The sequence below is a fragment of the Hippocampus zosterae genome, chromosome 12, assembly GCF_025434085.1.
Source record: "Hippocampus zosterae strain Florida chromosome 12, ASM2543408v3, whole genome shotgun sequence".
Classification (NCBI taxonomy): domain Eukaryota; kingdom Metazoa; phylum Chordata; class Actinopteri; order Syngnathiformes; family Syngnathidae; genus Hippocampus; species Hippocampus zosterae.
Genome location: NC_067462.1, coordinates 5,159,397 through 5,185,736, shown reverse-complemented (window position 1 = coordinate 5,185,736; position 26,340 = coordinate 5,159,397). Strand labels below are relative to the sequence as shown.

Below are 26,340 nucleotides of genomic sequence, written 5' to 3'. Positions count from 1 at the left end.
AGGCCGGGGTCCCTCGGTGTGTAAATGTTGAGTTGGACTTATAATGGTTCATGGAAAAAAAAAAATATTGAAAAAAAGTGCGATCAAGGTCCGCTGGACGGTAAACACGTACCTAGGATAAGGACTGTCGGAATGATGACTGTTCCTCACCCAACTTTTCATTTTTCGGAATTGGAGAAACTCTTCTTGGTACAAACACAATCAATAAAACACATTTCAAAGAGTATCGTTTCCTGATTTGCCTCGGCCGACCGCGATTAACAAACGTAACCTACCAAGGATCTGTAAACTACCGAAGCAGCTCATCGTGGAAAGTGTCCTTTGTCATTCAGAATGTACTGCCAAATGACGCTCTGTGTACAGTTGTTAAAAAAACAAAATAAAGTCAATAATTTGAGTGCCTCTCCGGCTTTGTGTCAAATAAGCTTTCATTGCTCTGAATGAGAATCTGCAGTTTATTACCAGTGACGTTGAAAAGGAAATTCATGGATCCCATTTGTTTATAGCAGCTCAAACTAAAGTTTATTTTTAACCAAAACTTGAGAACTGTTCTTCCCCCATTCCCCGCCCCCCTTTTTTTTAGGTTCTAAAGTTTTGTTGGCAACCTCAGAACGAGAACAGATGTAAAATTGTCGATTGAAACACATTGCTCTGATTAATCGGTGGGAAACAAATGTACAATACGAAACCGGCAGATGCAAATGACTTCTTCTAAGACCATAACGGTGATTTAAAAACATGCTTTTTATCAGCATTTTGTAACCCAATGATGAAAACAAAACATATTCCATGGAAAAGTGACACATGGGCAACGCAAAAACATACAGTGATGAGTAACCATCACGGGAATCTCTGCAAACACGTAACCATCGTAACACGCTGAAGAGATTTGTTTTTTGCCCGAAATATGTAACCACAGCATTTTAAAAACACTAAAATAGTCCCCATATGAGATTAAAAAAAAATTAAACAGAAACATCCTAAAAACATGTTCTCGTATTCCATGACAGTAACTCCTAAAATCTGACATTGCACATTTGACACACAAACTTACGGAAAACCGGTTTGAGTGTTTGTTCGATATCCTTGAGATCCAGCTTGAGGTCCGTGTACTACTTTATTTTGATATCAGTGATACTGAACTGTTTGGGCACTGACTCGATATCAAATAAATACTCAAAAGGCTTCCAAGCCATTTCAACATCGACTTAATGTGAGGGAGTTTCACAAACACCGAATTGAATCGGAAAATTGCTTTTTTTTTTTTTAAACGTGAGCGTAACCACCACAACCAAACCGACCCACTTTCAAATATGCCCTCCGTGAAATGGATCACACCCCACATATCGAAATAGCCTACAGAGAGACTTGGAAAGATGCACACCTGACAACGACACTTGGGATGGCATTGGTCTCCCTTCTAGAACCGCCGAAACGTCGTCATATCCTTCGGCTCTCGGCTCGGGACGCACCAGTCGTCGGCCTCGTGCATCGTCTTGTAGTGTTTCCACGCCGACTTGTTGTACACCGGGAGCCTCTCGATGGACTCGGTGGACAGCGCCTGAGGAAGAAGGAGCCGGGTCACGCTTCCGACTCGCTCCTCGTTCGGGAGACGCCAAGACGAATGGAGAACTTTACCCGGATGTAGATGATCGCGTCAGTCCCGTAGCCCTCCAGAGAATACAGTTTCAGGTCTCCTTGGAAGTAGCGGGCGTAAAGTCGAGAGATGGGTAAGCCGTATCCATAACCGGCCTGCATGGAAACAAGTACTTGAGTTGAGTTACTGCGGATAATACTGCTGAAGAGAGTGCGTCCCATTGAAAAAATGTCCCTTTTGTCAAAACATGGGCTGAGCCTAATCGGTTTTGGGCGAATACAGTGATCCCTCACTACTTCGCGATTCACGTATTGCAGATTCAGTTTCTCGTGGATTAAAAAAAAATATTCATTACAAAAAAAAAACTTTCGCTGGGTTTGTTCCCATTATCCGCGATAAGCGAGGGATCACTATACTTATTTCAAGGTTCCTGATACCAGTCACTGGCGCCCTCTTGTGGCTGTTTGACTGAATGCATTAGTGACAGAAGGTGCTTCAAAGTCCAGCCTGTCAAATGAACATTAAAATGCAACTGCGTCTCTGCAAACATCTATGTTCACATGAATGCCAACCAAAACGTGTGCATTTATTTTACCAATTCAATTTGGGTCCTCTGATTCATGTACGTACCAATCGGTTCATGACCTAGCGCCGAACCTTTTTTAATGCCACATCATTCAACCTAGTTAAGTGAGAAGTGGTGAGTGAGATTCTAGTCCCATCAAGCCCTTCCAATCCAAAACCATACAGTCACTTTCCGACCCTTGTTTGGACATCGAGATGACCCACCAGAGGAGGAGCCCGGGACCCGTCGAGGCTCGGTCGCGGAGCAGTGGAGTACGTGTAAGTGAAGAGCCTGTCGATCTTACGCAAGGGAACGCCGCCTCCGCGATCGCTCACCTGGTTTGAAACAACGATGCCGCTTTACGATTTCGGAGCCCCGCCAATTATCGTTAGGGGGATGCATTTGATTCTTTTTTTTTTTCCCCTCCTAACCGTATGTCCTCAAAAAGTGACTCCTGAGACGCAGAGCCCGATGACGTCCATTGCCCACTCACCTTAACTGTCAGATCTTCAGTTCCCAAACCGACCTGAACACGAATTGGAGGATGATCCGTGCTGTCTCCGTACAGCTCCATGGTGGCTCGCATGGCATTCTACACTCGGAAAGAACACGTGACGGAGATGTGGAAACGGGAGGGACGTGGTCGGCTAAACTTTTGGCAACGAGCGCCGTTCATGAAGCAGAACCTACCTTGAATAATTCAAAGACCATGTGGTACAAGTGTGATGGGACGTAGACCATGGTGATGGGTTTCTCCTTATCTTTGACTGTCAGATACAACCACAGATCATCAATATCAAAGACTGAAATGAACCACTAATTTTTTTTATTTTTTTTTTGGTTTTTATAGTTACCATTGTATTCCTCCAGTATAAGCTCCGGAGAGTTCATGTAATATCTGTCACAAAGGTTTCTTGCATTTTCATAGGCATCTAAAAAGGGAATATAAGCATCAGTACTTAAGTGAAAGCAGCGCCAACAGTTTTTTACCCCCCCCCTCCCCTTATTGAATTGTGCTCACCTTTGACAACCTCACTCACTCGACAGTGTGGGTCAATGCTGCCGATTTGTTTGGGGTGAGCTGGATTAACTTTCACCTTGCCACCAAAGAGGAGCGCTGGGAACGCACATATCATGGGTCAAACTTAAAAAAAAAAAAATCAAAACTCTAAAAAAAAAATCCCTGATGTGCGAGGACAAATAACATTTTTAATCAGCATCAAAACACATTTATGAACACGTCAAGGCATCTGTGATTAAAATGTCGACTTGGTGAAATTTCTCAGCAGCAATATTCCAGCGTATTTTTTTTTTTACATTCAAATTGATTAATAATCAATGCTCACTGTGCTGGTTGAGCAGCATACGGATGGAGATCCTGCTCATGTAGAACCGGTCCAGGAAGTACTGTACGTTCTGACTCACCACCGGGTCGGTACCGTGCGTCTCCTTGTACTCCACCAGCCCCTGCGCCATTGTCGGAATGACGTCATTGTGACGATTTACGATCTTGATCACCGCATCTGTGAAACTGACGGCGGACGCGCGTGTTACAACGGACACGGAGTGTTGTGGGGAGAATTGAAAGTCCGTGAAATGAAAACATACTCATATGTCACTTTCTCATCGTCTGCATTTTTGTCTTTGAACTCGAGGATCTCCTGGAGACTTTGAATATACCTGTACGTAGGAAATGTAATTAGAAAACTATCTAAGAAGCAAACGGTGTCATCATAGTCCGGAATTTATTTTGGGCCATTTGAAATCCAACCGGAAGTCCATGTCGTGCATCTCTACAGGCACTTTATTTAAATAATTGATGGATCAGCGCACTTTAAAAAAATGAAACATTAACGTGTCCATTACCACAGAGACATAAATCCAAAATGTAAAAAAAAAAATCAAGAAAATGTAATCGATTTCACAAATTGAACGTAAATGTGCATACCAGCTCTGTACCAGGCGCACGGATGGCGTTCTTAATAAGTTATCTGGCAACAAGTTGATCTCCTTCATGATGTTTGCCAGCCTCACAGGCAACTCCTGCCTGAGGAAGGCGAAAGACGTTTTCTCACAAGCATTTTCTGAACCTGGGTTGAAAGGGGGGGATGACACATATTATTATAATCCCGCAGGCCACTTTATTAGGCACTTCAGAAACATCTGTTTTCTAGGTTGATAATTCAATACGTTAAATGTTTAAGGCCGGGCGAAGAAACTAACCAATACTGACTGATACTGTACGTATGTGTATGTCCCAAATTTGCGTTGATATTTTGAGGTTAAAAGAAAGTGGCCCAAGAAGGCATGCTCAGTTGCCGCCGTACTTGCGGATTTTTGCATGATTGGCTCATATCCGTGAAGTATGTACGTCTTTTTCATACAAACATAACTACGACGTGACTTCTGCATTAAGAGAAAACAACTCGTTTCGATTGACGTACACATTAGTCGCCACACTTGGAACTGTAATTGCGTCGTAAACCGAGGACCTCCAATTAACATGCACTGTAAAGGTTGGTTGCCTATTTAGGTGACTTTTTCACGTCTTACCAAAATCCAGAAATTGCTTCATGGACAAAGGAGAGGGCGAGAATTTGGAATAGTAGTCTACGTCTCTCCCTATGGAAACGCTGCTCCGCAGAAACCTTAAAAGTCTCATGGTTGTCCTCCGCTGACGTCCGTCCGGGCCTAGCAAAAAACTGCTAATCTACCAGCATTAGCTTCATTGCTATCGAGATGCTATCAACCAAAAATACTATGGCATGTAAAATTTTAAAATGGCTGTCGCGGAGTTTGGTGAAATGTGTGAACGCCCCATAGTCCCTGTTAATGCCACGAGGTGTTTTCCAATGTAATAATTAATTGAGGCAGACATGCAAGCTTAAAGTCTGCACCCGCGGCAACGTCCCAAAGACACCAAGTGCCGTCAAGATGGTACACTACACTTCACTTTCACGTTGCTTTTCAAAATGTTCCTCTTTATTTGCATTTGTTTATGTCTCATTGTTATGAGTATGGTTGTGATACCCTCAAATAGTAATAATGATTATATGAAGAATGATAATTATACCCCCCCCCCAAAAAAACGCGGATAAACATACCGCAAAAAAACAAAACACAAAAAAAATACAACATTGAAGACATTTTTGCAAATACATTTACCAAAACATAGATTTGCCTGAAAAGCAGCAGTTTTGTTTTTAAAAATGAAAAAGGGTCGAATGTCCAATCTGGATGCACCTAACTTTTGTACTGTGACGATATGCCGAAGACTTTGCACTGTGGTTCTGATTTAGTCTTTCTTAAGGTCCACGTAGCCGTACCAAACCATTGTCTTCTAATCATTAGAAGATTCTTCTAATGAAGAGAAACCGCGTAGTATTACATGAATATCAGGCATATCGAATATATAATCAAACGACGTTAATCGAGGTACATACAGCTCAATCGAGTTACATACATAAAAATATCTGCACAAAAACAGTGGTTACTAAAAAAGGTCGAAAACGACAAACAACCTGACCAAGAAGCAAAAAGAACCCCGGAACCGGTCATAATATCGTCACTTCCGCTAGCAATAGCATGCCTCTCCTGTGTGACGATGAAACGAATTTTGAAGCCACGTTTTTTGACAGTGATGTGCAACTAGTTTGTGTTCGCCGCTCGTTATTGTAATGACAACTAACCCGTGATCTATTTGAGACAAGTTCCGCCGTGTAGGAGGCGCATTCGACACCATCGGACTCAACTTGCAGCAAGTTGCACCGGCGACCCGCCAAAAATCCAGCGAGGTGCGTGAACCATTTTGTCATCCGCCATCGTCCGGTGAGTGACCATGAGTGGCGGCTTCAACTTCGGTCAGCCTTCCGCGGGCTTTTCTTTCGGCGCCGCAAAGACCACAGCTCCAGCGGTACCCACCGCGAGCTTCGGCCTGACAACGTCCACTCCCGCAGCCGCCGGAAGCAGCGGCGGCGGCGGCTTCTCTTTCGGATCGTCCGCGCAGACCGCCGCGAGTAGTAACCCGAGCGGCGGTTTTAGCTTCGGCACCCCAGTTAAGACCACCACTGCCACCGGGAGCCTCACGTTCGGGACTCCCAACCCCACTACATTCAGCCTGGGTTCCACTTCTCAACCCGCCCCGACTGCAGGTCTCACTTTGGGCTCCATAGCGACACCCGCGACTTCGTCGTCTGGTTTCAGCCTGGGCTCGGGTTTGACTGCACCTGCGGGGGGAGGATTCTCTTTCGGGACGGCAACCCAAGCCCCAGCTCAAACCCAGCCGGCAGCAGCATTAGCAGCAGCAGCACCGACTACAAGTGCACCCGGAGGCCTCGCATTTGGAGGTTTCAGCTTCGGTGGAAGCAAGGTACAACAAGTCGCCCCAGCGGCAGCCACAACAAACGTGCCGGGGGGCGGCTTCTCTTTTGGTTCAAGTGCCGCTCCAAGCCTCACACTGGGAGCCCAGACCACCTCCACAACGGTAGCTTCAGCTCCACAGGCTGGAGGTTTCAGCCTGGGAATTAAACCCTCATCAACTCCAGCTCCCCCTGCAGTGACCCAGGTGGCTCCGTCTCTGTTCTCGACCCCAACGACATCAACTGCCACTGCGATGGGTTCTGGTTTTACTTTCGGTGCCACTGCGACGCCAGCTGCGGCTCCCGCTGCAACGACCACCGCAGCCAGCGGAGGCCTGTCCTTTACGCTTAAACCTCTAGGAGCAGTGACCTCTAGCGCCGCCGCGCCCTCCATCGCCCCGGCCGCGACCACCACATCGGCTTTCTCTCTGGGGCTCAAACCGGTCATCACCACGACCGCAGCTACTGTAGCCACCACCCTGCCAACCACCGCCGCTCCTGCCGTGATGACCTACGCCCAGCTGGAGGGCCTCATAAACAAGTGGAGCCTGGAACTGGAAGACCAAGAGAGATATTTCCTCCAGCAAGCCACTCAGGTCAACGCGTGGGACCGCATGCTGGTGGAAAACGGCGAGAAGATCACGTCCCTTCACAAGGAGATGGAGAAGGTGAAGCTGGACCAGAGGAGGCTCAACCAGGAGCTGGATTTCATCCTGTCCCAACAGAAGGAGCTGGAGGACTTGCTGTGCCCGCTGGAGGAGTCGGTGAAGGAGCAGAGCGGCACCATCTACATGCAGAATGCCGACGAGGAGCGCGAGAGGACGTACAAGCTGGCGGAGAACGTGGACGCGCAGCTCAAGAGGATGTCGCAGGACCTGAAGGAGATCATCGAGCACCTCAATACGTCCAGCGGCCCGGCCGACACCAGCGACCCGGTAAGATGGCCTCAAGTAAACACCTCAGTCCTCCTAACTCGGGTTGCAACATTTCTAGGCAAAATTTTCATTGGGCAGTTGAAATGGAAATTATGCAAATGTTATTCAAAGTAAATTGGATTTTTTCCCCCTCCCCAAAGTGGAGGCCAGCATCTGAAATGCATCGCTTGCCGCTGGGTTTTTAATAATAATAATTTAAAAAAATAATAATATAACAATGCCCATGGGCATGTATTCTTTATCCTCTACGAGAATGACAAATCACAGCGTCTCACTGATTCACTTTGTCGGAACAAAAGAAATCACATTTTGTGAGCCTACACTTAACATCTCATTTTTCCTTCGTCAGCTTCAACAAATCTGCAAAATCCTCAATGCCCACATGGATTCCCTGCAGTGGATCGACCAGAATTCGGTTCTCCTGCAGAGACGAGTGGAGGAGGTGTCCAAACTGTGTGACAACCAACGCAAAGAGCAGGAGAAGACCTTTCGTTTAGCGTTTGACTGACCCCACAAAAAAAAAAAAAAAACACTTTTCAGCATTTATTGTCAAAATATTTTTGCCTTTGTAGGCAGTAGTGTTCATCATTATTGACGTTTCCTTTTTTTTGTCAGGTATCATCCAGGACGCTTGATTTTCAACAGTTTGTTTTTTTCTAAGACCATATCTCTCCTTGTGTCAATGTTCCAAATATCAAATCAATGTTTTAATAAGATATTTTTGGATGAATAAAATAAATTGATTAAAAAAATAGTTCAGTCACTTACAGGATGTTATGTTACAAACACATTCACAAATCAAATTACCGGGTAGATGGAGAACTGCAAGCATTAACACTGGCGTTGGACAGTCATCAGGTGAGTGAATCACTACATCGTCAGGCTGTGAACTGTATTCGGGCTGACTTGTGAATTTACCGGCATAATTTTAGCATGTGTAAATGTGTTGAGCATATGTAGGTAAAGCATCGTCAATGCAAAAAATAAAATAGCGCAAAGTCCTATTTTGAAAAATATTTTTTATTCCACTTGACAATTTAACATTTACATGACGAGATAATCTAATTCGGGACATTTTGCTACGTCCTTTGAGTTTCACATGAAGAATGACTTTTTCAGTGACTATGCTACCTTATAAATTTTAAACACGCAAACATGTATTCAGAGGTGAGTCGCCGGTGATGCTTGATGTTTAAAAATATTTTTTTACAAAAGTACTTTAATACAATACATACAAAAAGTCAAGTGTCCCACCTGTGCATTTTCTTTTAAATTCTGCAACATTTTAAGACAGTACCACTACATCGGATCAGTAGTTCATTTTCAAATGTACGTTAGACTATTTCACACAAAGGACTAAATATCTTTGGCTCCATCAAACATGATTTATCAAAAAATAAATATACAATGTGCATAAAACATATCTACAAAAGTTACAAATCCATGTCGAAAACTCATTTGTGCGGTGTAGAAAGACTAACGATTCCTGGTGAGCGCATGAAGAAAGATATTTGACATCGCAAAGGCTTGGACATCCATTACAACGAGCCGTATTAAAATTTCTGCCTTGACAAAGATAATTGAGTATTATTTATTGTCTTTGTTAACGTAGAACTCGACTCTTGTATTGGATCGTCATTTGATTGTGCATTCTAGTCCACATCCGGACCAATTTGTTGTCCCTGACTCAGGAGTAACTTTCATTGTCAACCCACATTGTCATCCACGGCTTCTTCTCAAAAGCATCCAACTTGACTTTGCCGTCTTCGTAGTGAGAAGAATCCTTCCGGATCCGCACGGCATGATACTGAGGAATGGCGTTCTCCTGCTTGGAGCGTTTGAAAAAGCCACACTGGATAGACAAACAGAGGAATTAAAAAACACACACATAAAAACATGTAATTGTTGAGCTAGCTATGCAAAAAGACAGTTAAGCATGCGTTGTGCGCGTTTTCAAAAGCCAAGCCGATGTCAGCCAAAGCACCTGCAGAGCACACAATTACACAACAACGATGATCTTGTGACGGAAGTGTCGCACAAGAGCAATTTGTTTTGGTTGAGTGCAATCTGTGTCGGGTTAAATATGTGCAGAGCCGGTCCCAAGCTACAAAGTTCAAGAACAAGTCAAATTATTTGGATACATGAAAACAAAATTCCAAATCAAATCTAAATGTAAATCATCTCAAAAATCAATAAAATGTCACCTACATGCAGAAAAGTGTACATGGAGACGGTCTTGGTCTTAGTAATATTAGTCATTATTCGCAGAAGATAAAGAATGGGAGTAGTCTTATTTTTGCGGGTTGCTCCACTGCTTCTGTTCAAATATCTGTCACTTTAAGGGTTATAACGTCGCAACACCGACGCTAATTGTAAGCCTAATTTGCATCGCCAATTATGTGTTAGCATTAAGCTAGCGGATTTTTTTTGGGCAGTAAACTTCTTCAATAGCCATGCAAAAAAAGAATCCAAAATACAACTTTAGGATTTGTTGACTGTTAATTGCTCTTTGGGGTCCCCCCAGTGGTCAGTTGGTTCAGAAGGTGTTTAGTGGTTTTACGCCTTGGGCCGGCTCTACTTCTGCGCTTCCAATAAAGCTGCTGAAGTCAGTTCATTAGTTGCTGCACATGCTCAATTTATTTATGGGGGGGTATTTTTTGCTTGGTTTTGAACCTGTTCAGAGCTTAAAATCAGGCCTCAGCAGAGAGCTTGTCTTTGTCAGAAGGCTGAACATGGATCTCAGCCTTGTGATAGGCCGCATCATACTGGTCTTTGGACGCTCTCTTGAAGAAACCACACTGAAGGAAAGGCGGGGGTGGGGGGAGCAAGGGTGATCAATAAACAATCACAAAAGTACCTCGAGTAAAATAAATATTCACCCGGTATGAAAAAAAAGAGACTGTCCAATGCAAAGCATGAGTCTCAGCATTTTGTTGATTTTGTTTGTTTGTTGTTATCTGGGAACCAAATACAAAGTGTTCTTTGTGTTTTAGATCAAAAGAACAACTTAAAAAAAATTGACAACACAGCAAAGCCCAATCCGTCACTGTTTCACGGTTCACGCTTCCACTTTTTTTATTTTTTGGGATGAATTTTGGTAGAACTGTTGTCAATTTAGGATGTAATTCCAATATTGACCACTAGATGAATCTGCACATTTGAAAGAACAACAGGAAGTCAAAAGCAACACTTTAGTTTTTGTTGAAACTACACTGGTGAACACATTTTTATAAAAAAAAAAATAATAATAATAAAATTACATCAGATATGCAAGTAAACTTTTCTGAATTAATTTATCGTGCCAATTCCACATTTTCACTTTTTTTCCCAGGTTTTCAAAATAATATGTAATGTAGTAATATTTATGAATTAAGGGTTAGGTTCATCCCACGACTCGACCCTGGATAAGAGGGAGAAAATGGATGGATGAATGGGTTCAGTTCAGCAACAGGTGGAATTTTTTTTATGGTCAAATGTTGTGCAAACTTTTATAGGCCAACTTGAAAACAAATTTTAAAAATCAGCGTTAACAATACGTTCAGGGACACCTAAAGCCATCTCTGATTAAAGTTTACTGTTGACCGGTGTGGTTGAATGCCATCCACTGTAATCCTGCTTTTTATGCCTACAGAAATCTTACTGTACATGCTTTTCATTGGGCAGTGCATCCCCGTCTCAGCTCCTTTTTCCTTTTTTCCTTCTTTGACTGAATGCTTTCCACTCACCTTCCACAGCAGACAGACCAACAATGCCAAAATCAAGATCCCTGCCAGAACAGCTACGATGATGATCCACCAGGGGACGCCACCATACTGGGCTACCGCACTCTCAGGGAACACTGTAAGCTTCACCTGCCAACAACACACACTACTGATGAAAAAAAAATCATGATTGCAGATGTCACAAGCTATCCCACCTGACATCTTGTGCCTTACGTCAGTGTCAGGAGTTTGCAGGATCATGTTTGTGGACTGAGTGTGGAGCACCAGCGAAGCCCTCACAATGATGTCCAGGGACGAAAGCGAAGTGTAATCCTGTGTTAAGACCAAACTGGGTGAGTATGATTTCATCAGTGGTGTGAAGTAACAAAGTACAAATAGAAAGGCTCGAAGGGAAAGTAGGCCAAGAAATCCCAAATCCAACCTGGAAAAAGACTGGAAACTAAATAAGGAAACTTGAGAAGGGTTGACAATGGATGCTGAATGGGCAACATTTAACCCATAATGTGGTGCTATAAATCTAGATCAAAATGTTCCTCCGGGCTCACTGCTATCGACTTCGAAAAAAATCTTTGCCTTGAGCTCCCCTTGATGTAGATCTGCATTTCACCGACTATAGGAAGAATTTATAATGATGCGAAAAATAGTTCTATGGTACCTCCAGAAAGGTTGAGTTCCACAGACGAGCTCTGAGTTTCACTGTCGACCCGTCGAGTCCCTGCAGGGGGCACTTAAGCAGCACACACTGCAAATCTTTCCCACATGCCTGAAAAGGAAAGCGTGTGTTAAGACCTCCTGAAAAGGAAAGTCAAGTCAAACATTTTTTTGCAATACTTCTGTTCTATCTTCCCCCAAGAGTCTATACACAGTTTTGCAATTAATATTGCATTTGTGGAATAAGATTCCACCAAGTCCTTTGCTGGCCGCTACTTTGTAAATGATGTCAAGGTGCCCTCGGGCTCGTATTGCAAAGGGCAGGACAGGACAGAATATCAGTTCCTTGAGATTGATAATGATGGATTCATTTCCTTAATTCTTAGTCCACAAATAATATTAATCAGAAAACATGTTTGAACTAGCACACAGGACATATTATTGCAAAGATTTTTTTATTTTTTTTACTCGAGTTCTCCTTTAAAGCAAACTTCATAGATTGCTTGTGCTGTGTGCATCAATTTGAGACAGCAAAAAAAAAGGAAAAAAAGCTCACCAAACTCCTATTTTTGTCTGACAGCGAGCAATTCTTTCCTCTTGTTTTTTTCGGTGAAATTTCCCGCTTTGTCCTGAACGCAGAACTCTCCTGAAAGCACATCGATTCTTATGAAAACGGCAAGGAAGCAATCGTATTTTAGGGTCCGAGTGGTCTCTGGATTCAATTGTACCTGGATGTGTTTTAAAGGATTGATCTCAAACTCTGGTGTGCAAATGACATCGCGCGGGCCTTCGTTAGCGTTCACTTTCACCAGGTACAAAAGCCATTTGCCATTGTTGTTGGATTTGGGCCACTGGATGTGCAGCGACGATTTGATGGAAGCGTCCCACAAGTTGTTGATCTGAGAGAAGGGGGCGGGGACAACAACATTTTTGGCATAAACAGTCAATTTGTTAACATTTAGCAGGCGTTGTCTAGCAAATGGTGTCCCCGGGAGAACGCGAGTCACATCAACATACTCTGAATGTGTAATTGACCAAACTGCCAATCTCCTCTTCGGTCTTCATGGCGCTCTCTCCCCTCACAACTCCGCCAAACGAAACCCGATGAGGATGGGCCTCCCTGAAGGAGACGAGCCAAAGTAAATCACGACCTACTAACATGCATTAGTAGCACATTCTTGTTCACATGTACGCTCTTGCGGACGGACACAAACATACCCAGTCACCGACAAGGGCAATTCAATCATCACTTTGGCTTTGACTCTCACTTGGGCCAAATTTTGTACGCTGGTTCTGAATAGAAAGAAAAGTGTGTGTGGGGGGGGGGGGGGGAAACATCAATTAAAAATACAATGAGGGGAAGAGCTGAGGGTGAGCTTGTAGTCGTTACGTTTGGAGCTGCAGGTCGATATCAATCTCTGCGGTCTCCAGTGTCATCGCCGCGGTGCTCAGGATGATGTAAAATGTCACCTTTATCAGAAGAGCCTTTCTTATTTCAAACGCCAAGACGACAAAAGCTTCAAAAGTGCTGCGGAAGGATTTTAATGCATAACTTTGTACCTGGGATCCCCGCTTAAATGGGTTGCCGACCTCGCAGTCGGCCTCAGAGCCGTTTTGATTCGCGACGCATATGATTTGCTTGTCCATCTAGGGGGAAAGGTAAAAAATATTTCAGGAGACTAAAGTGGTCATTATCTTTTGCCACATTTATTTTCTTTGTATTATTTTTAGTGCAGTCAGTTTAACGCGTGATTATCACCATTAATTTAAAATAATTTTAACTCGATACATTTTTTTTTTAATCGCACAATTAATGCGGCACCACGTCACAGCGGATGTTCCGTTGCTCTAAAATAATAAGATGTGCTCCAAGTTTGAATAACTGCTCTGAGTGAAACATGTTAATGTAAAATTGAAAATCGAAATTGTTGTTTTAGTAAATATTTGCATTTTGCACAAAGAAAACTGATCCACGATTCCATGTTGATGAGATCATTAAAATGGGAAAAATAGGAGAAAAAGAAATCAAAAGAAATTTAGAATAGATAAAAAAAATTGTGATTAATTATGGCTAATTCTGAGTTAACTACGAAATTATGCATTTGATCGCAATTAAATATTTTAATCGTTTGACAGCACAATTTATTTTATTTCTGCGGCAGGCTTTTTGGTAATATTTGGCGCTAACTACAGAAGCTTATTGAGCTTTATCTGATGTTAGGCAAGATTCAACTTTTTCTCCACGGCGTGCATGCATCTATGAGGAGAAAAAAACAACGTCCATAAAATCCAAACTAGTACGGCATTTGTTCTGATATTTTCAGTGGTCGAAGTGGGCCTAAGTACAGATGTCCGCATTTTAGTGATCCGAGTCTTTTGACAAGAAGCAACCTTTCGCTTGATTTCTCCTCGCGTTAAACATTTTCTTTCTTTCAAGTCACCGAGCGCGATACAACTCTTGTTTTAGGTACTGTCAGATCTTTTACAATAACATAGCCCTTGGTTATCTACTTTACCGTGGTGCGATGTGAGCGGACACCCGAATACGACAGCGTGTCGGGGAACGAGCCCATCAGCTTGGCTTCATAGGCGTCATCACCGTTCATGTTGCTGACGGTCAGCCGCAAAGCCAAGTCCTTCCTCTCGTACGTCAGATGAAACACAGACACGTTGTCCCTTCTATGGACCCAGAAAGGAAGCACTTTGCATAAACAGTAGCTACTGAAAACGTGTATAGGAACTCTAATTTCTCCAAATTTCGTTTTCTGTCGCTTTTGCCTCAGGTGAATTGAATGATCTGAATGGAATGAGAACCGTGTGAATCTGTTATGTTGAATGTGTCATGGGAAATGAATGGTGAGGTTTCTTGTTTGTTTTTTTTAGCAGTGAGATTTAAATAAAAAGAGGAGTGTGGCAAAACTCGATTATTCAAATGAGAAAAATAATATCACGAATGGTGTGAAGTTTTGGAATATGCTTTGAAGTTGCAGTGGTGACAATGGGTGGAGAATTGTGCGCGTAGAAGCACATCAAATAGGTTAGGACAATAAAACAGGTGTAAAATAACGTGTGAGTGCTTCCAGCGGTCTCACAATAATCTTAATCCATCCATCCATCCATTTTCTGGACCGCTTATTAACTGCAAATGCATTGAAAACGGGTGTACTTGGGCAGTTATTATTTCCAAGACCACTAGAGGGCGCCCGCACACCACTAATGCAGGGGTCATTTATCTGCTCATCGTCACCGCTAGCTTGCCAAATTTAGACCAATTAAAAGAAAATGTTGAAATGTACAATATTTTGTGTATTCCTTTCTTCGCAATTCATGGTTAATTTAGTTTTTTGAAGACGTACACTGTTGTAACGCATGACTTCCCCCTCTGAGGATTTTATTTTCAAGAGGTTCTTTCCGTTACTCACGTGGGCAAAGGCGAGTAAATGTCTTGATTGCTTTGCTTGTACAGCAATTTGTAGTCCATCATCAGGTTACTGCGACAAACATGATCACTTCCGCATCCTTCCTTTACAAAATTCACCTCCAAAAACAAATGCGATAAAGAGCGAGCTGTTAGCACGTTGACTTACTGACAAAATGACTCGTCGCTTTTACCTCAACGGTTTCTTTGTTAGACTGAGAAGAGTCCAAAATTGGCATCAGCGGCGGGAGGCCGCTCTTTGCCTTTTGTCGCTTGGTACCAACTATATGTGCAGACACCTCGATGGGAATGCTTCGCATCTTATCCTTAATATTGTCCTGTATAAAAAAAATTAAAAAAAAAAAACAACAACAACAAAAAACAAAGGTGTCAAGTTATGTTTCTTTGACAAAAGAAGAAACGTGGCATGTGAAAAAACAGGGAAGGCAAATTGTGAAATTGCACAGATGATAGCAACCACTCTTTGGAAATATTGAAGAGATTTGAGTGTGTCTATGGGAATGTTTGTCCGTTCATCCAGAGGCGCATTTGTGAGGTCAAAGGTCACAGTCTAGTGCACTGGGACATAGTCATGCGCGAAGAGGAGAAAGGGCCCTTCCGAAAATGTTCCCACGATGTCGGAAGCAGAAAACGTTTTGGCTAATGACTTATTTGTGATTCAAGAGCCTACCTCCGCAACTGATTAATGAACCAGTTAAGCGGGCGTGTCCTAATATTTTTGATTTTGGTTTATCCGTGGCCCAACATTTCACAGATATTTTTGGGTTATTCGCTTAAAAACTCATTTGTTTGCCAATACGTGACGTTACGGCCGTTTGAGCGTTAGCATATTAATTTGGCTAGTATGCTAGCTAATAACAAAAAACAAAACACGGGTTCACGATTGTGTGCACGTTAGATGTATGGTGTTGATGCTTTATGATCCTCGGCGTTTTCTTTTCACCTTCAACTTGGCTTTTATCTTAATGCACGTTTCCTGCTTTTGTCCTCGGAGGTCCACGGTGCCGTTAAACTGGTGTTCTGTTTCCGAGTCGGATTTGTTCAAAAACACGACTCTGGAGACCAACCCTTGTTTCCGGCGCATTCCGTCCGCCTCCACAGAATATCCGAGAGCTGCGGCGGAAGAGGACCGAATCAGATGCGAGACAGAAGAAGTCTTCCGTGATGAAAAAAGATGATTGACGTACTTATTCTTGGATTGTAAGATGCGGGGTTTGCCTTGTAGCTGAAGCAAGAATCCACAGTGAAGCTAAAGACAGAAAGGAGACGTTTGCTTCGTTACACTGAACGGAGTTTCCGTTATGAAACGATATTGAATGAATATTTACCAGATGTTGTTTCCACAGTTCTTTATGGTCAGGTCAATTTCCCGTGGGGAGATTTTGACCTTTTGGTGGATACTAATGACTGGTCTTGCCCTGAAAAACAATGAAATGATTTTTTTTCAAATCCGCTTTTATGCACACGTGTAAATGATCACAAACTATGACCTCATTAATGGCATAGAATAATATTAATTATTAAGTCATGCATAACAAGAAAGTTATGTATGCGTGAGGAAAAAAAATGTGTCAAATCAATCAATCCCTGACCTAATGCGAAGTCAATAAATGCTCCCAAATCATATTTGCACAAATATGGTGTCACGTGTGGAAATACAAAACCTGTAAATGAGTGCCGAGTCTGACAGAGAGCCCACGGCAAGGTCCGGATAAGAATTGCCGTCCAGGTCCATGTTCCCTGCCAGAGAATAGCCAAACAGTCGGATGTTGTAATCTTTGCCGGAAATAATCTGAAATCAAAAATTTAAAAAAAACGGAAGTAATTCAACCGTCAAAACCTGCAGCAGTTGCACAATGAAACAAAAACATGAAATTCACGTTTACGACAATGAGACGTTATATCTGATTTATTCTGGAAAAGTAAGCTGACAAATAAATCTATCACTGAAGTATTCCATACGATCTATAAATCCAATCAACCTGAGCCGGGCGTGTGCTTATTCCCCGTGCAGAGCCATGATAAATGTAGACCATTCCGGCACCGCCGTCATCATAAGGTGCTCCGATGGCGATATCTGGGCGGGGGGGGGGGGGGGGGAACAGTTCATGCAACAATATTCCGGGGAATAATAAAGCACATCAGCGCCCCCTCCATCACCTTGATAAGAGTCTTGATTGACGTCTCCAATGTTCTCCACCGCCAGACCAAACATGGAGTCTCTCGTCCCATTGAGACGGACGGGAGCGCCGCCTGGCCATCGTCCCGCCTGGTTGATGTAAACGTAAGCGGCCCCTCCGACGTCTTTGTCCTTCATGTAGAACTGGGGCGCTCCCACGACTATGTCCTGCCATCTGGGTCAAATAGACACGAGATCAGCGTTTTCGTACATGACGACATTATACGAACGCTCACAAGTTTGTGTCGTTAACAGTTCAGGTCAGCTGTTGTCAATCACTTTCTCTGACACCCAGGAGTAACCCGACGTGTAACATTCTGAAATGGTCTTTTCGTCTTGGCAGACGAATGAGAAAGTGCAACCCACCCGTCCCCATTTAGGTCTGCTACGGCCACATCGTATCCAAAAGAGGACGCCAGCCCCGGGCCGAGCAGGGTGTGGTCCACCGCAAGTCGGTTCGAGCCTTGTTTCTCTTTCCTCAGCAGCAGCACGGCTCCGCTGTGATTGGCTCTGGGCGCGCCAGCCACCACCGTTAAGCCACGCCTCCTGGTGATGCTGTGTCCAGAGTCCAGAGAGAATCCTAAATGTCAGAATTCACAAGAATCGTTGACAGTTCGTTGAAAGTCTAGATTACTCCTTGTTCCTGTTTATTTTGAGCGGTTACGATCCAGGGAACATAACTCTCCTCAAGCGGCAAGCTTTCGTGTCTCACCGAGGTAGCTATTGGCAGGTACAGGTACGAGCTCCGGGTTCAAGACCAGCTCATCGCCCACTTCATAAGGCCCGTCGTCATACACGCCCATCTCCAACAGGGTGTTGTTTTTTTGCTCCACCCGTACGATGCCTGATGGGGAGAAAAGTCAATCAGTCTCACACACACACACACACACACACACCCAACGGAGTCCCCGTTAGCATTTCAAAGGCGTCCTTTTCAGACCTTTCCAGTTGTACGCTCCAGGCGCTCCGAACACCAGGTAATGGTAGTCCTTGGTGAAAGTGGCGGCGAGACCCTGCTGACACGACCCGAACATCTCGTGTCCTCTGGCCCTGCCATCGCAGAAGTTCCAGTTGCCGCCGTCCTCGTCCGACGACTCGTCGATGGTCAGGTCTTGGCTCAGGACGTAGCAGCGGCCGGTGATGTCACGGGCCTCCTGGGGCGTGTTCACAAACATGCGCCTTTGGTAGCGGTGAGCGCACGTCTGAAGCACAAGATTTTCTCAGTTGTAGTCACTGCCATTCATTTCACAGTTTGTTTTTTTTCGGGGGGGGGGGGGGGGTGAAGACTTTTGACAGATTGATTTAGGGCAGTCTAGACAACCTAATGTGACACATCACTAGAGCCTGACTGATGTGGAGTTTTTGAGTCCGATACTGATTTTTGGCAGAAAAAAAAATGCAATACAGAGCAGAAGCAGCTGTCCAATGAGGAGTCTACTCGGCAAAAGGGGCGGATTCATAATCCTCAATACGATACTTACCACAATCTTTCCCCCAGGTCCTTGACTCTGTACCGTGACCCCCATCCACTGGTTCTCCTTGTTCTCAACTTGGATATCCTCTTTCAAAGTTGAGACAAAAAGTGACAAGCCACGGCATGGAAAACGGATACACAAGAGGAACTTTAATTAACACAATTAAAAAAAAAGGCATCGCTGGGTTTCCTACAAACACGATCGGGTGGGATGTGGAAAAATGAGCCACTGGTCGGGCACAGTGTCTCACCTACTTTCATACCGTTCCCACTTTGAACCAAATTCTAATTCCCAGACAAGTCCAAGGATACAGACTGTTTTTTTTTTTGCTTTGAACGTACAGTACAGTTGTGTGGAGATACGCTACAAATTCTTACCTTCGCTGTCAAATAAAACACGCTCACAATCAGGAGACAAGTTCATGTCACATTTATAAAGTCCTCCAGTGACGTTGGCATTTTGTTTCCCCAAAGCTCTGGCTCGGGGGGCACCAATCAACAACCTGAGAAAAATAAAAATAAAAATGTGTTCTAATTTCAGTCCTCACACAGAAACAACACAGTTAACCGTTGCGTTTCATTTGATTGTGAGCACCACAAGCTCGGGGAAGCGAAAGGGTTCAAAGGACCCTTTTTTCGGTCAATCGTCAGATTTGAAGCTCGTCCGGTGACAGCTGTGCCAAATGTTTTGTTTTCCGGACAGTGCTTCTCGTGGAGAATGCGGGCTATTTGCAGAGCGACCCGGGGGGGGGGGGGGGGGGGGGGGGGGTTGCCGGCTGCCAATACGATGACACAATCAGTAGACAACATCTATAAGCTCTTTTACTACATTTCTCTTGAACAGCGAGACACACATAATGACATAGCGGGGATATAACAAATCTACACAACCCCTCTTCAAATGACAGATTTGATGTCATAAAATGTAAGATTAGTCTCATTTCTTTGCATCTCACCCCAAAAAAATAAATAGCATTTCGACAGGGGCGTGTTAGACTTTTGACATTTCTGCACTAAGCAAACACAAAGCTGTAGCATTTTTGACGAAAAGAGATTAGTTCACTTCTCCTGTCCCACATAATCCGCTTCAAACTCCAAGCCGCGACTCCCAGCTCCAAATCCGCATCAGCACTCCGCGCCAACGCTCCTTTCTTCTCATCGTCGGCTCCTCAAGACCTCCATCCATCCAGCCGCAGACCGTTCAACAGCACCGATCTCTCCGCTGAACAAAGCGGGGCTGTGAAAAATGCTGCCCATTACAGGCGCAAGACACAAGCGCCCCGGGACTGTGTTGTGTTGTTATTTTTGTTATTTTTTGACTTCAAAATGGCGCCGCGAGAGTGGCTGCCTTTCCAGCAGCTCCCATTTTTTTGTTGTTCTACTTCTTCCTTTCATAACTTTGCTGCTGTGAATCTGGAATTTCTCCATTGTGAGACTAATAAAGGTTTTCTTCTTCTTCTTAAAAGGCGCACCTAAAAGCCTTCCATTTTCTTAAAAGCTCCCAGCGCGCCTTAAAATCCGATGCGCCTCGTGTACAGTCGTTACGGTAATATTTCCACGCCAAAATGGCTCCTTGCTCGAGACATGCTGACAACGCAGAGTTCTTTTGGTGTGGAAAATACGGTGTGTGAACAAGAGTTGCGCCGCCACTCGGCAAAATGGAATCAAGTACTCAGAGAGAACATATGAAAGGTGCAAGAGCAGACCACAACACCTTCCTGTGGGTTTACGTTCCAGTTTCTGCGTGTTTCTAGGTGTACATGTACTTTGAGACTCAATCGAAGCGGTTCGGGATTTTTTTTTTTCTCATCAGTTTTAATACATAACACAAATCGGTCTACGAGTCAGTTGGCCCAACCAGTATTTAGCGCTCTTTACAAAACTCCCGAAACAGCAGACCAGAACAAACTGAATGGAGACTGCTTTGAAATCAGCAACAACCTTCACCGATGTTACAAAGTCTCTCCTCAATGTGTGTCAGTGAAGGAAAACAAACCCACATTTTCGATAAGCCGGTTATTTATTTTGTCTGTGAATATTTTCGTTTGAATGCGAGTAGTCTTGACAACAAACGTAATCTTTTATGACTTGGAAACACCAATGCGGCAACTCCTCCGCACAAGTTCAAGGACAATCTCATGTGCTTATAGAACCAACACAGATGAACAACATGTGGGAGGATTTTGACAAAGTAAGCTCTTTGATATCACTACAACACCGTGAGGGTAAACAACAAGTCCAGAGGCACAATCATAAGCGAAAGCTGCTCTAGAATGTGGGCACTGCCAATAACGGCAAGAATTTCCTTCAGGGGACTAGAAAGGAAATCCTGTCGAGCTTTCAGGATTTTTAGATTCTATTGATCTTCTAGACGGCGGCCCGGTAGTCCAGTGGTTAGCACGTCGGCTTCACAGTGCAGAGGTACCGGGTTCGATTCCAGCTCCGGCCTCCCTGTGTGGAGTTTGCATGTTCTCCCCGGGCCTGCGTCGGTTTTCTCCGGGTGCTCCGGTTTCCTCCCACATTCCAAAAATATGCATGGCAGGCTGATTGAACACTCTAAATTGTCCCTAGGTGTGAGTGTGAGTGCGAATGGTTGTTCGTCTCTGTGTGCCCTGCGATTGGCTGGCAACCGATTCAGGGTGTCCCCCGCCTACTGCCCGGAGACAGCTGGGATGGGCTCCAGCACCCCCCGCGACCCTAGTGAGGATCAAGCGGTTAGGAAGATGAATGAATGAATAGTTCCGTGACCAACCCATTAAAATGAATGGCAATACCATTAATCTGGCCGGTAACTAGTCAATGGTGTAACCCACCCATTGCCCAAAGTCAGCTGTGCTTAGATTTGATCTTCTAGACCCTGGGTTTGCTTCAACAAGGACGCAATTCCTCGGGAGGTCTGATGGAGAGACCCGAGAGCAAACTGCAAAGCCGGCGCTCAAACAAAAGACCGGCGACGTGCAAATACTAACAGGAGCTTTTGACAAAGTTAGGCCAAATGTTGACATTTCAAGCACCTGAACTGCAGCTGCTGAGCCCCCCCTCCTCGCCCTCCCATGTGCTGTGGAATACTCCAAGGAGAATTCTATTGGATAATAACTTACATTTATATACCGGTAACACTAAAAAGATGACACGGCCCCGGTGGTACAAATCACGGGGCCCCACACTGGCTTACTCAATAGCGATACAAGATGCGGGGGGAAAACCGCAACAGTGTTACAATTGTAAAGCAGAAGCCCCGGGGAAAGATGTAGAATTTAGCAAGTAACTGAGGGTTAATATTGACATTTACATGCAACACGGCCTTCTGGTTGACGAGTGAAGCAGCGGTTTGCTCGGCTACATTTATTTATTTAAATTTTTGGCCGCAACAGCAAATGTTGAGACGATGTTAGCCTGATTTTTAAGTACGCTAAAATCTGCCTTTGCAAAGAAAAAAGTTTCCCCAATGACAGATTACAATGACTAACATAAAAAAATATATACATATATAATCAAATAAAATAATAAAGCAATTTTTTTGAGAGGGGGGCGATTACAGTCATTTAAGAATATGTTGATTATTATTACGGAACAGGCGGCCCGGTAGGCCAGTGGGTAGCACGTCGGCTTCACAGTGCAGAGGTACCGGGTTCGATTCCAGCTCCGGCCTCCCTGTGTGGAGTTTGCATGTTCTCCCCGGGCCTGCGTGGGTTTTCTCCGGGTGCTCCGGTTTCCTCCCACATTCCAAAAACATGCGTGGCAGGCTGATTGAACACTCTAAATTGTCCCTAGGTGTGAGTGTGAGTGCGAATGGTTGTTCGTCTCTGTGTGCCCTGCGATTGGCTGGCAACCGATTCAGGGTGTCCCCCGCCTACTGCCCGAAGACGGCTGGGATAGGCTCCAGCACCCCCCGCGAATGAATGAATTATTACGGAACAGCATCATTCCAAGATGTATTTATTTATTTCTTTAAAACAATATTTTGGTACTCATTTTTCTGAGTTTTTGAATCGGATGGAAGTGCACCAGACGGATTTAAGCTACTGCTATTCGCCTACATTAATAGTTTGGGGATTTTTTTTTTTTTGCATAACATACATACCGGTACATGTATACGACTCAAAAGAAAGAATGCCTTCATGCTCAGCTGGTCAATTGAAAACATATTTCCTTCTCAACCATTTTTGTGTGCATTGTTACAGTCTTACCTTGCTAATCATCTAATGTTATCATTCTTTGCTAAGTTCACTGTTTTTTTTTCCCTTTATTGCTTAACTTTGTTCGAAACATCAGTGTGAATTGCAAAACACGGGGAGTTGATGGGAGTCTTGGGCAAAGGTTTTGTGCTGAACTAAAATATGGAGCAAAGCTGTTCATATCGTGACAACAAGTGCACCGCACACCCACACCCACGGCTTTCATGTTACCCATCTGTCTGTCACTGCAGTGTGAGAGCGGAACACTCGGTGGCTGCAAACAACGATTGTGCTCCATTTTTGTGAGCCCGCGTGCCACAATGGTGTCACAGCTGTGCATGTGCACGGAAGTGAAGCTGCTCTTACTCATTCACATAAACAACCGAGTCGTCTTATGTTCGGTAGCGATCATAACTTTTGAGTCGCACCGTGTGAGTTTATGCCCCCTTTCGAAAGGGCACAAAGTTAAACCGAAACAGCCCAACTTTACCAGTTAGACAGAATGGAATCTCTTGACTGATGATGAGTCATTTGTGTGTAATCAGGTTACACATGTGCAGATGGTCATGCCAATTGAGCCGGTTTTCTCATCTTACGCCAACTGAACTCCTCAGTTCTACTTTTTGTGTTCAGGGTCGTCAAACTCATGTTTGTCACGGGCCATAACTACAAGTGTGTGAGAATCCTAAAAAGATGGCACCAGAATGCAGGTATGGCCCACGAGGCTAAAAGGCGTAAACAGTCATTATTAGTCATTGTGAAATCACACGCAGTGTTTGACTCTCAGCATTCAAACAATGCATATGTTACGTAAATCGTTAAGAGCCCGATTATTTGCGCTTCGCTGCGCGTTTGCCGTTCATTTTTCAACCGCTCTGTCACAAAGCTAAACACAAGTCTCTTGCTCCGAAGAAACAAGCAAGAGAATGCACATCCGCTCTTCTTCATGAGCTCATGTGACGCTAATTAGCCCAACAAGTCAAGTGAAAGCTCATCGAGCGCATACCCAGCTAATGAACAGCTGACCACTTCCAGCTGTGAAGCGCCACGCTGAAGCAACAGTAAAAAGTTCAACAGTCGTTTTTAGTCAGCTAAAGTGAAGTCTTCATGGTGTATTTATCTTGTTCTTGTTGGACAAGTCAGCAAATCTAAGCACAGCTGACTTTGGGCAATTTGTGGGTTACACCATTGACTAGTTACCGGCCAGATTAATGGTATTGCCATTCATTTTAATGGGTTGGTCACGGAACTATTCATTCATTCATTCATCTTCCGAGCCGCTTGATCCTCACTAGGGTCGCGGGGGGTGCTGGAGCCTATCCCAGCCGTCTTCGGGCAGTAGGCGGGGGCCACCCTGAATCGGTTGCCAGCCAATCGCAGGGCACACAGAAACGAACAACCATTCGCACTCACACTCACACCTAGGGACAATTTAGAGTGTTCAATCAGCCTGCCACGCATGTTTTGGGAATGTGGGAGGAAACCGGAGCACCCGGAGAAAACCCACGCAGGCCCGGGGAGAACATGCAAACTCCACACAGGGAGGCCGGAGCTGGAATCGAACCCGGTACCTCTGCACTGTGAAGCCGACGTGCTAACCACTGGACTACCGGGCCGCCTGGTCACGGAACTAATTAATGTCATATGTTAAGGAAATATTGTACATTGATATCTGAGAGTCATTATTTCAATGACATTTTTTTCACTGATTGAAAATCATATTAATGGTGTTCTGACTAAATAGAATTCCTCGCCATCTAAAATTCAGGCCGCCAACACAACGCATGCTAAAAAAAACTGCCCCCCCCCCCCCCTGAAAAAAAGAGCATCTCTCAATGCTTGCATCCTGCATGAGCTGCTGTTGCCCACCACAGTCAAAACAGCAGCGGAGATAAAATTCCACAGGTTGTAATCTTTGTGAAATCTCAGTGCGTGTCGTTATCAGGGCTTGTCGTCCTAGCCGCCTTCGCTTGCGTTGCTGCAGGGTCAGCATGCGTGCAGGCTCACGCTCGATGCAAGCTTCGGCAAGCCGACACTCTCTTGCCCCCCATCTCCAACCCTCAAGGTTCTGCTAGAGGAAGGTGAGGAGATGATAATAGTCCCTCAAATAAGGTAAAGCAGAATTTAAACAGCCTTATTTCTGCTGCCTCAGACTTGGAGTAAACGGCAAACAAGCGTGACATCGACACTTCGAAATACAAACCAACCAAATGCACGGCTTGCCACTACCTTAGAGAGACTCATTCTGAAATAACTGTAACACGGGGAGCATTTTACAACATTAACCTACTCATTCTCTACCATTTCAATTAAACAATGACAAACAAGCCCTAAATCGGCACATTTCAAATATGTGTGTGGAGAAAAGTCGCGAGCTCATCCTCCAGAGGCCACCCGGCTTGACCTTACATCACATTTGCATGACACTTGTCACTCTTATTTGTTCACTTGTCTTCCTACTGCATGCGTCTCAGTTCACATGCATACATCACAATAACACAAGTACTTTTTATGCGACAACAATAAATTAGAATGAAGAATTAGTGATTTGAAAAGGGACAATATGCATCATGCTATACCAGTGTTTTAAATGGGCAAAGTGAGAGTGAAGGAGATTACAGACTCACATTCGTTTGTCCGGGTTGAGTTGCCGGTGCATAGCGAGAGAGAATCCGAACAGACTGCCGGGCTCTCCGCCTTTCCTGATCACATGGTTGGTGTCCAGGTTGAAGGCCGGCGCAAAAGGTGCGTTCAAAAGAGAGAAAAGTACCACGCAAACGCCCCCTCGCAGCAGCATACCGGTGCGTGTTTTAGGTGCAAAGTTTCAGGAACTCAATCCCTTCTGTGCTCTCTGGCCAGCCGACACGGAGATACTGGAAGCCGCCGCGGGTTGATTGCCCTCGGGGTCCGGGAAGGTGATCCATAGCGCCCTCTTTGGTCAAACTATGGTACGACAACAAAGGAGTGACCTGAGTATGTACAACAGACGCCTGCTGCATAAAACCAACAAGAGTGGTTAAAACGAAAAAATACTTCAAGATAGTTTTTTTTTTGGGGGGTGGGGGGAACAAAATTCTAAAGAATCTGAAAATACATAGAATTTAGATTTTAAGGGGAGACTGCAAACAGACAGGCACATACAGTTGGTCAACACATCTGTACAAATAAACTAACTCATTTGATGCCAAACCGAAGGCAGAATCATTCGCAGTCTGTTGAAAGGATTGTGATTGAAGTCATGT

At 44.3% G+C, this 26,340-nt stretch overlaps 3 protein-coding genes across 6 annotated transcripts; 1 reads left to right on the top strand and 2 right to left on the bottom strand.

Annotated features, from left to right (window-relative positions):
* Positions 1-437: 437 nt before the first annotated feature.
* Positions 438-5,079, bottom strand: pdk1 (pyruvate dehydrogenase kinase, isozyme 1). The gene is made up of 11 exons (XM_052082801.1): positions 4,716-5,079; positions 4,111-4,252; positions 3,771-3,842; positions 3,509-3,693; positions 3,184-3,279; positions 3,017-3,094; positions 2,853-2,929; positions 2,656-2,754; positions 2,387-2,497; positions 1,639-1,752; positions 438-1,561 (listed from the first exon to the last, which is right to left on the bottom strand). The coding sequence occupies exons 1-11, from the start codon at positions 4,822-4,824 to the stop codon at positions 1,421-1,423; spliced, it is 1,224 nt and encodes a 407-aa protein (XP_051938761.1). The 5' UTR covers positions 4,825-5,079; the 3' UTR covers positions 438-1,420.
* A 647-nt stretch (positions 5,080-5,726) lies between these two features.
* Positions 5,727-9,286, top strand: nup62l (nucleoporin 62 like). The gene is made up of 2 exons (XM_052082800.1): positions 5,727-7,455; positions 7,805-9,286. The coding sequence occupies exons 1-2, from the start codon at positions 6,001-6,003 to the stop codon at positions 7,961-7,963; spliced, it is 1,614 nt and encodes a 537-aa protein (XP_051938760.1). The 5' UTR covers positions 5,727-6,000; the 3' UTR covers positions 7,964-9,286.
* On the bottom strand, positions 8,455-25,993 carry itga6a (integrin, alpha 6a). 4 transcript variants are annotated; one of them, XM_052082797.1, is made up of 25 exons: positions 25,726-25,992; positions 19,299-19,423; positions 18,928-19,007; positions 18,387-18,648; positions 18,159-18,290; positions 17,813-18,026; positions 17,428-17,621; positions 17,250-17,344; positions 16,932-17,059; positions 16,596-16,685; positions 16,455-16,516; positions 16,211-16,380; positions 15,441-15,584; positions 15,251-15,366; positions 14,345-14,507; positions 13,389-13,475; positions 13,219-13,298; positions 13,047-13,121; positions 12,846-12,948; positions 12,557-12,727; positions 12,385-12,474; positions 11,833-11,940; positions 11,391-11,489; positions 11,181-11,306; positions 8,455-9,307 (listed from the first exon to the last, which is right to left on the bottom strand). In XM_052082797.1, the coding sequence occupies exons 1-25, from the start codon at positions 25,893-25,895 to the stop codon at positions 9,143-9,145; spliced, it is 3,249 nt and encodes a 1,082-aa protein (XP_051938757.1). In that variant the 5' UTR covers positions 25,896-25,992; the 3' UTR covers positions 8,455-9,142. The 4 variants fall into 4 exon arrangements, with proteins under 4 accessions (XP_051938757.1, XP_051938759.1, XP_051938756.1 ...); XM_052082799.1 differs by lacking the exon at positions 8,455-9,307 and adding an exon at positions 10,090-10,253; XM_052082796.1 differs by lacking the exon at positions 8,455-9,307 and having other exon boundaries at positions 10,090-11,306; positions 25,726-25,993.
* Positions 25,994-26,340: the final 347 nt, after the last annotated feature.

Coding starts and splice junctions, on each gene's coding strand:
- pdk1 (XM_052082801.1), bottom strand. CDS start 4,824: ATGAGACTTTTAAGGTTTCTGCGGAGCAGCGTTTCCATAGGGAGAGAC. Junction 3,280..3,508: donor TATGCTGCTCAACCAGCACA/GTGAGCATTGAT, acceptor GTGCGTTCCCAG/CGCTCCTCTTTGGTGGCAAG. Junction 2,755..2,852: donor TGGTCTTTGAATTATTCAAG/GTAGGTTCTGCT, acceptor TTCCGAGTGTAG/AATGCCATGCGAGCCACCAT.
- nup62l (XM_052082800.1), top strand. CDS start 6,001: ATGAGTGGCGGCTTCAACTTCGGTCAGCCTTCCGCGGGCTTTTCTTTC. Junction 7,456..7,804: donor CGGCCGACACCAGCGACCCG/GTAAGATGGCCT, acceptor TTCCTTCGTCAG/CTTCAACAAATCTGCAAAAT.
- itga6a (XM_052082796.1), bottom strand. CDS start 25,895: ATGCTGCTGCGAGGGGGCGTTTGCGTGGTACTTTTCTCTCTTTTGAAC. Junction 19,424..25,725: donor CTCAACCCGGACAAACGAAT/GTGAGTCTGTAA, acceptor TATTTTTCTCAG/GTTGTTGATTGGTGCCCCCC. Junction 15,585..16,210: donor AGATAAAAGCCAAGTTGAAG/GTGAAAAGAAAA, acceptor TTTTTTATACAG/GACAATATTAAGGATAAGAT.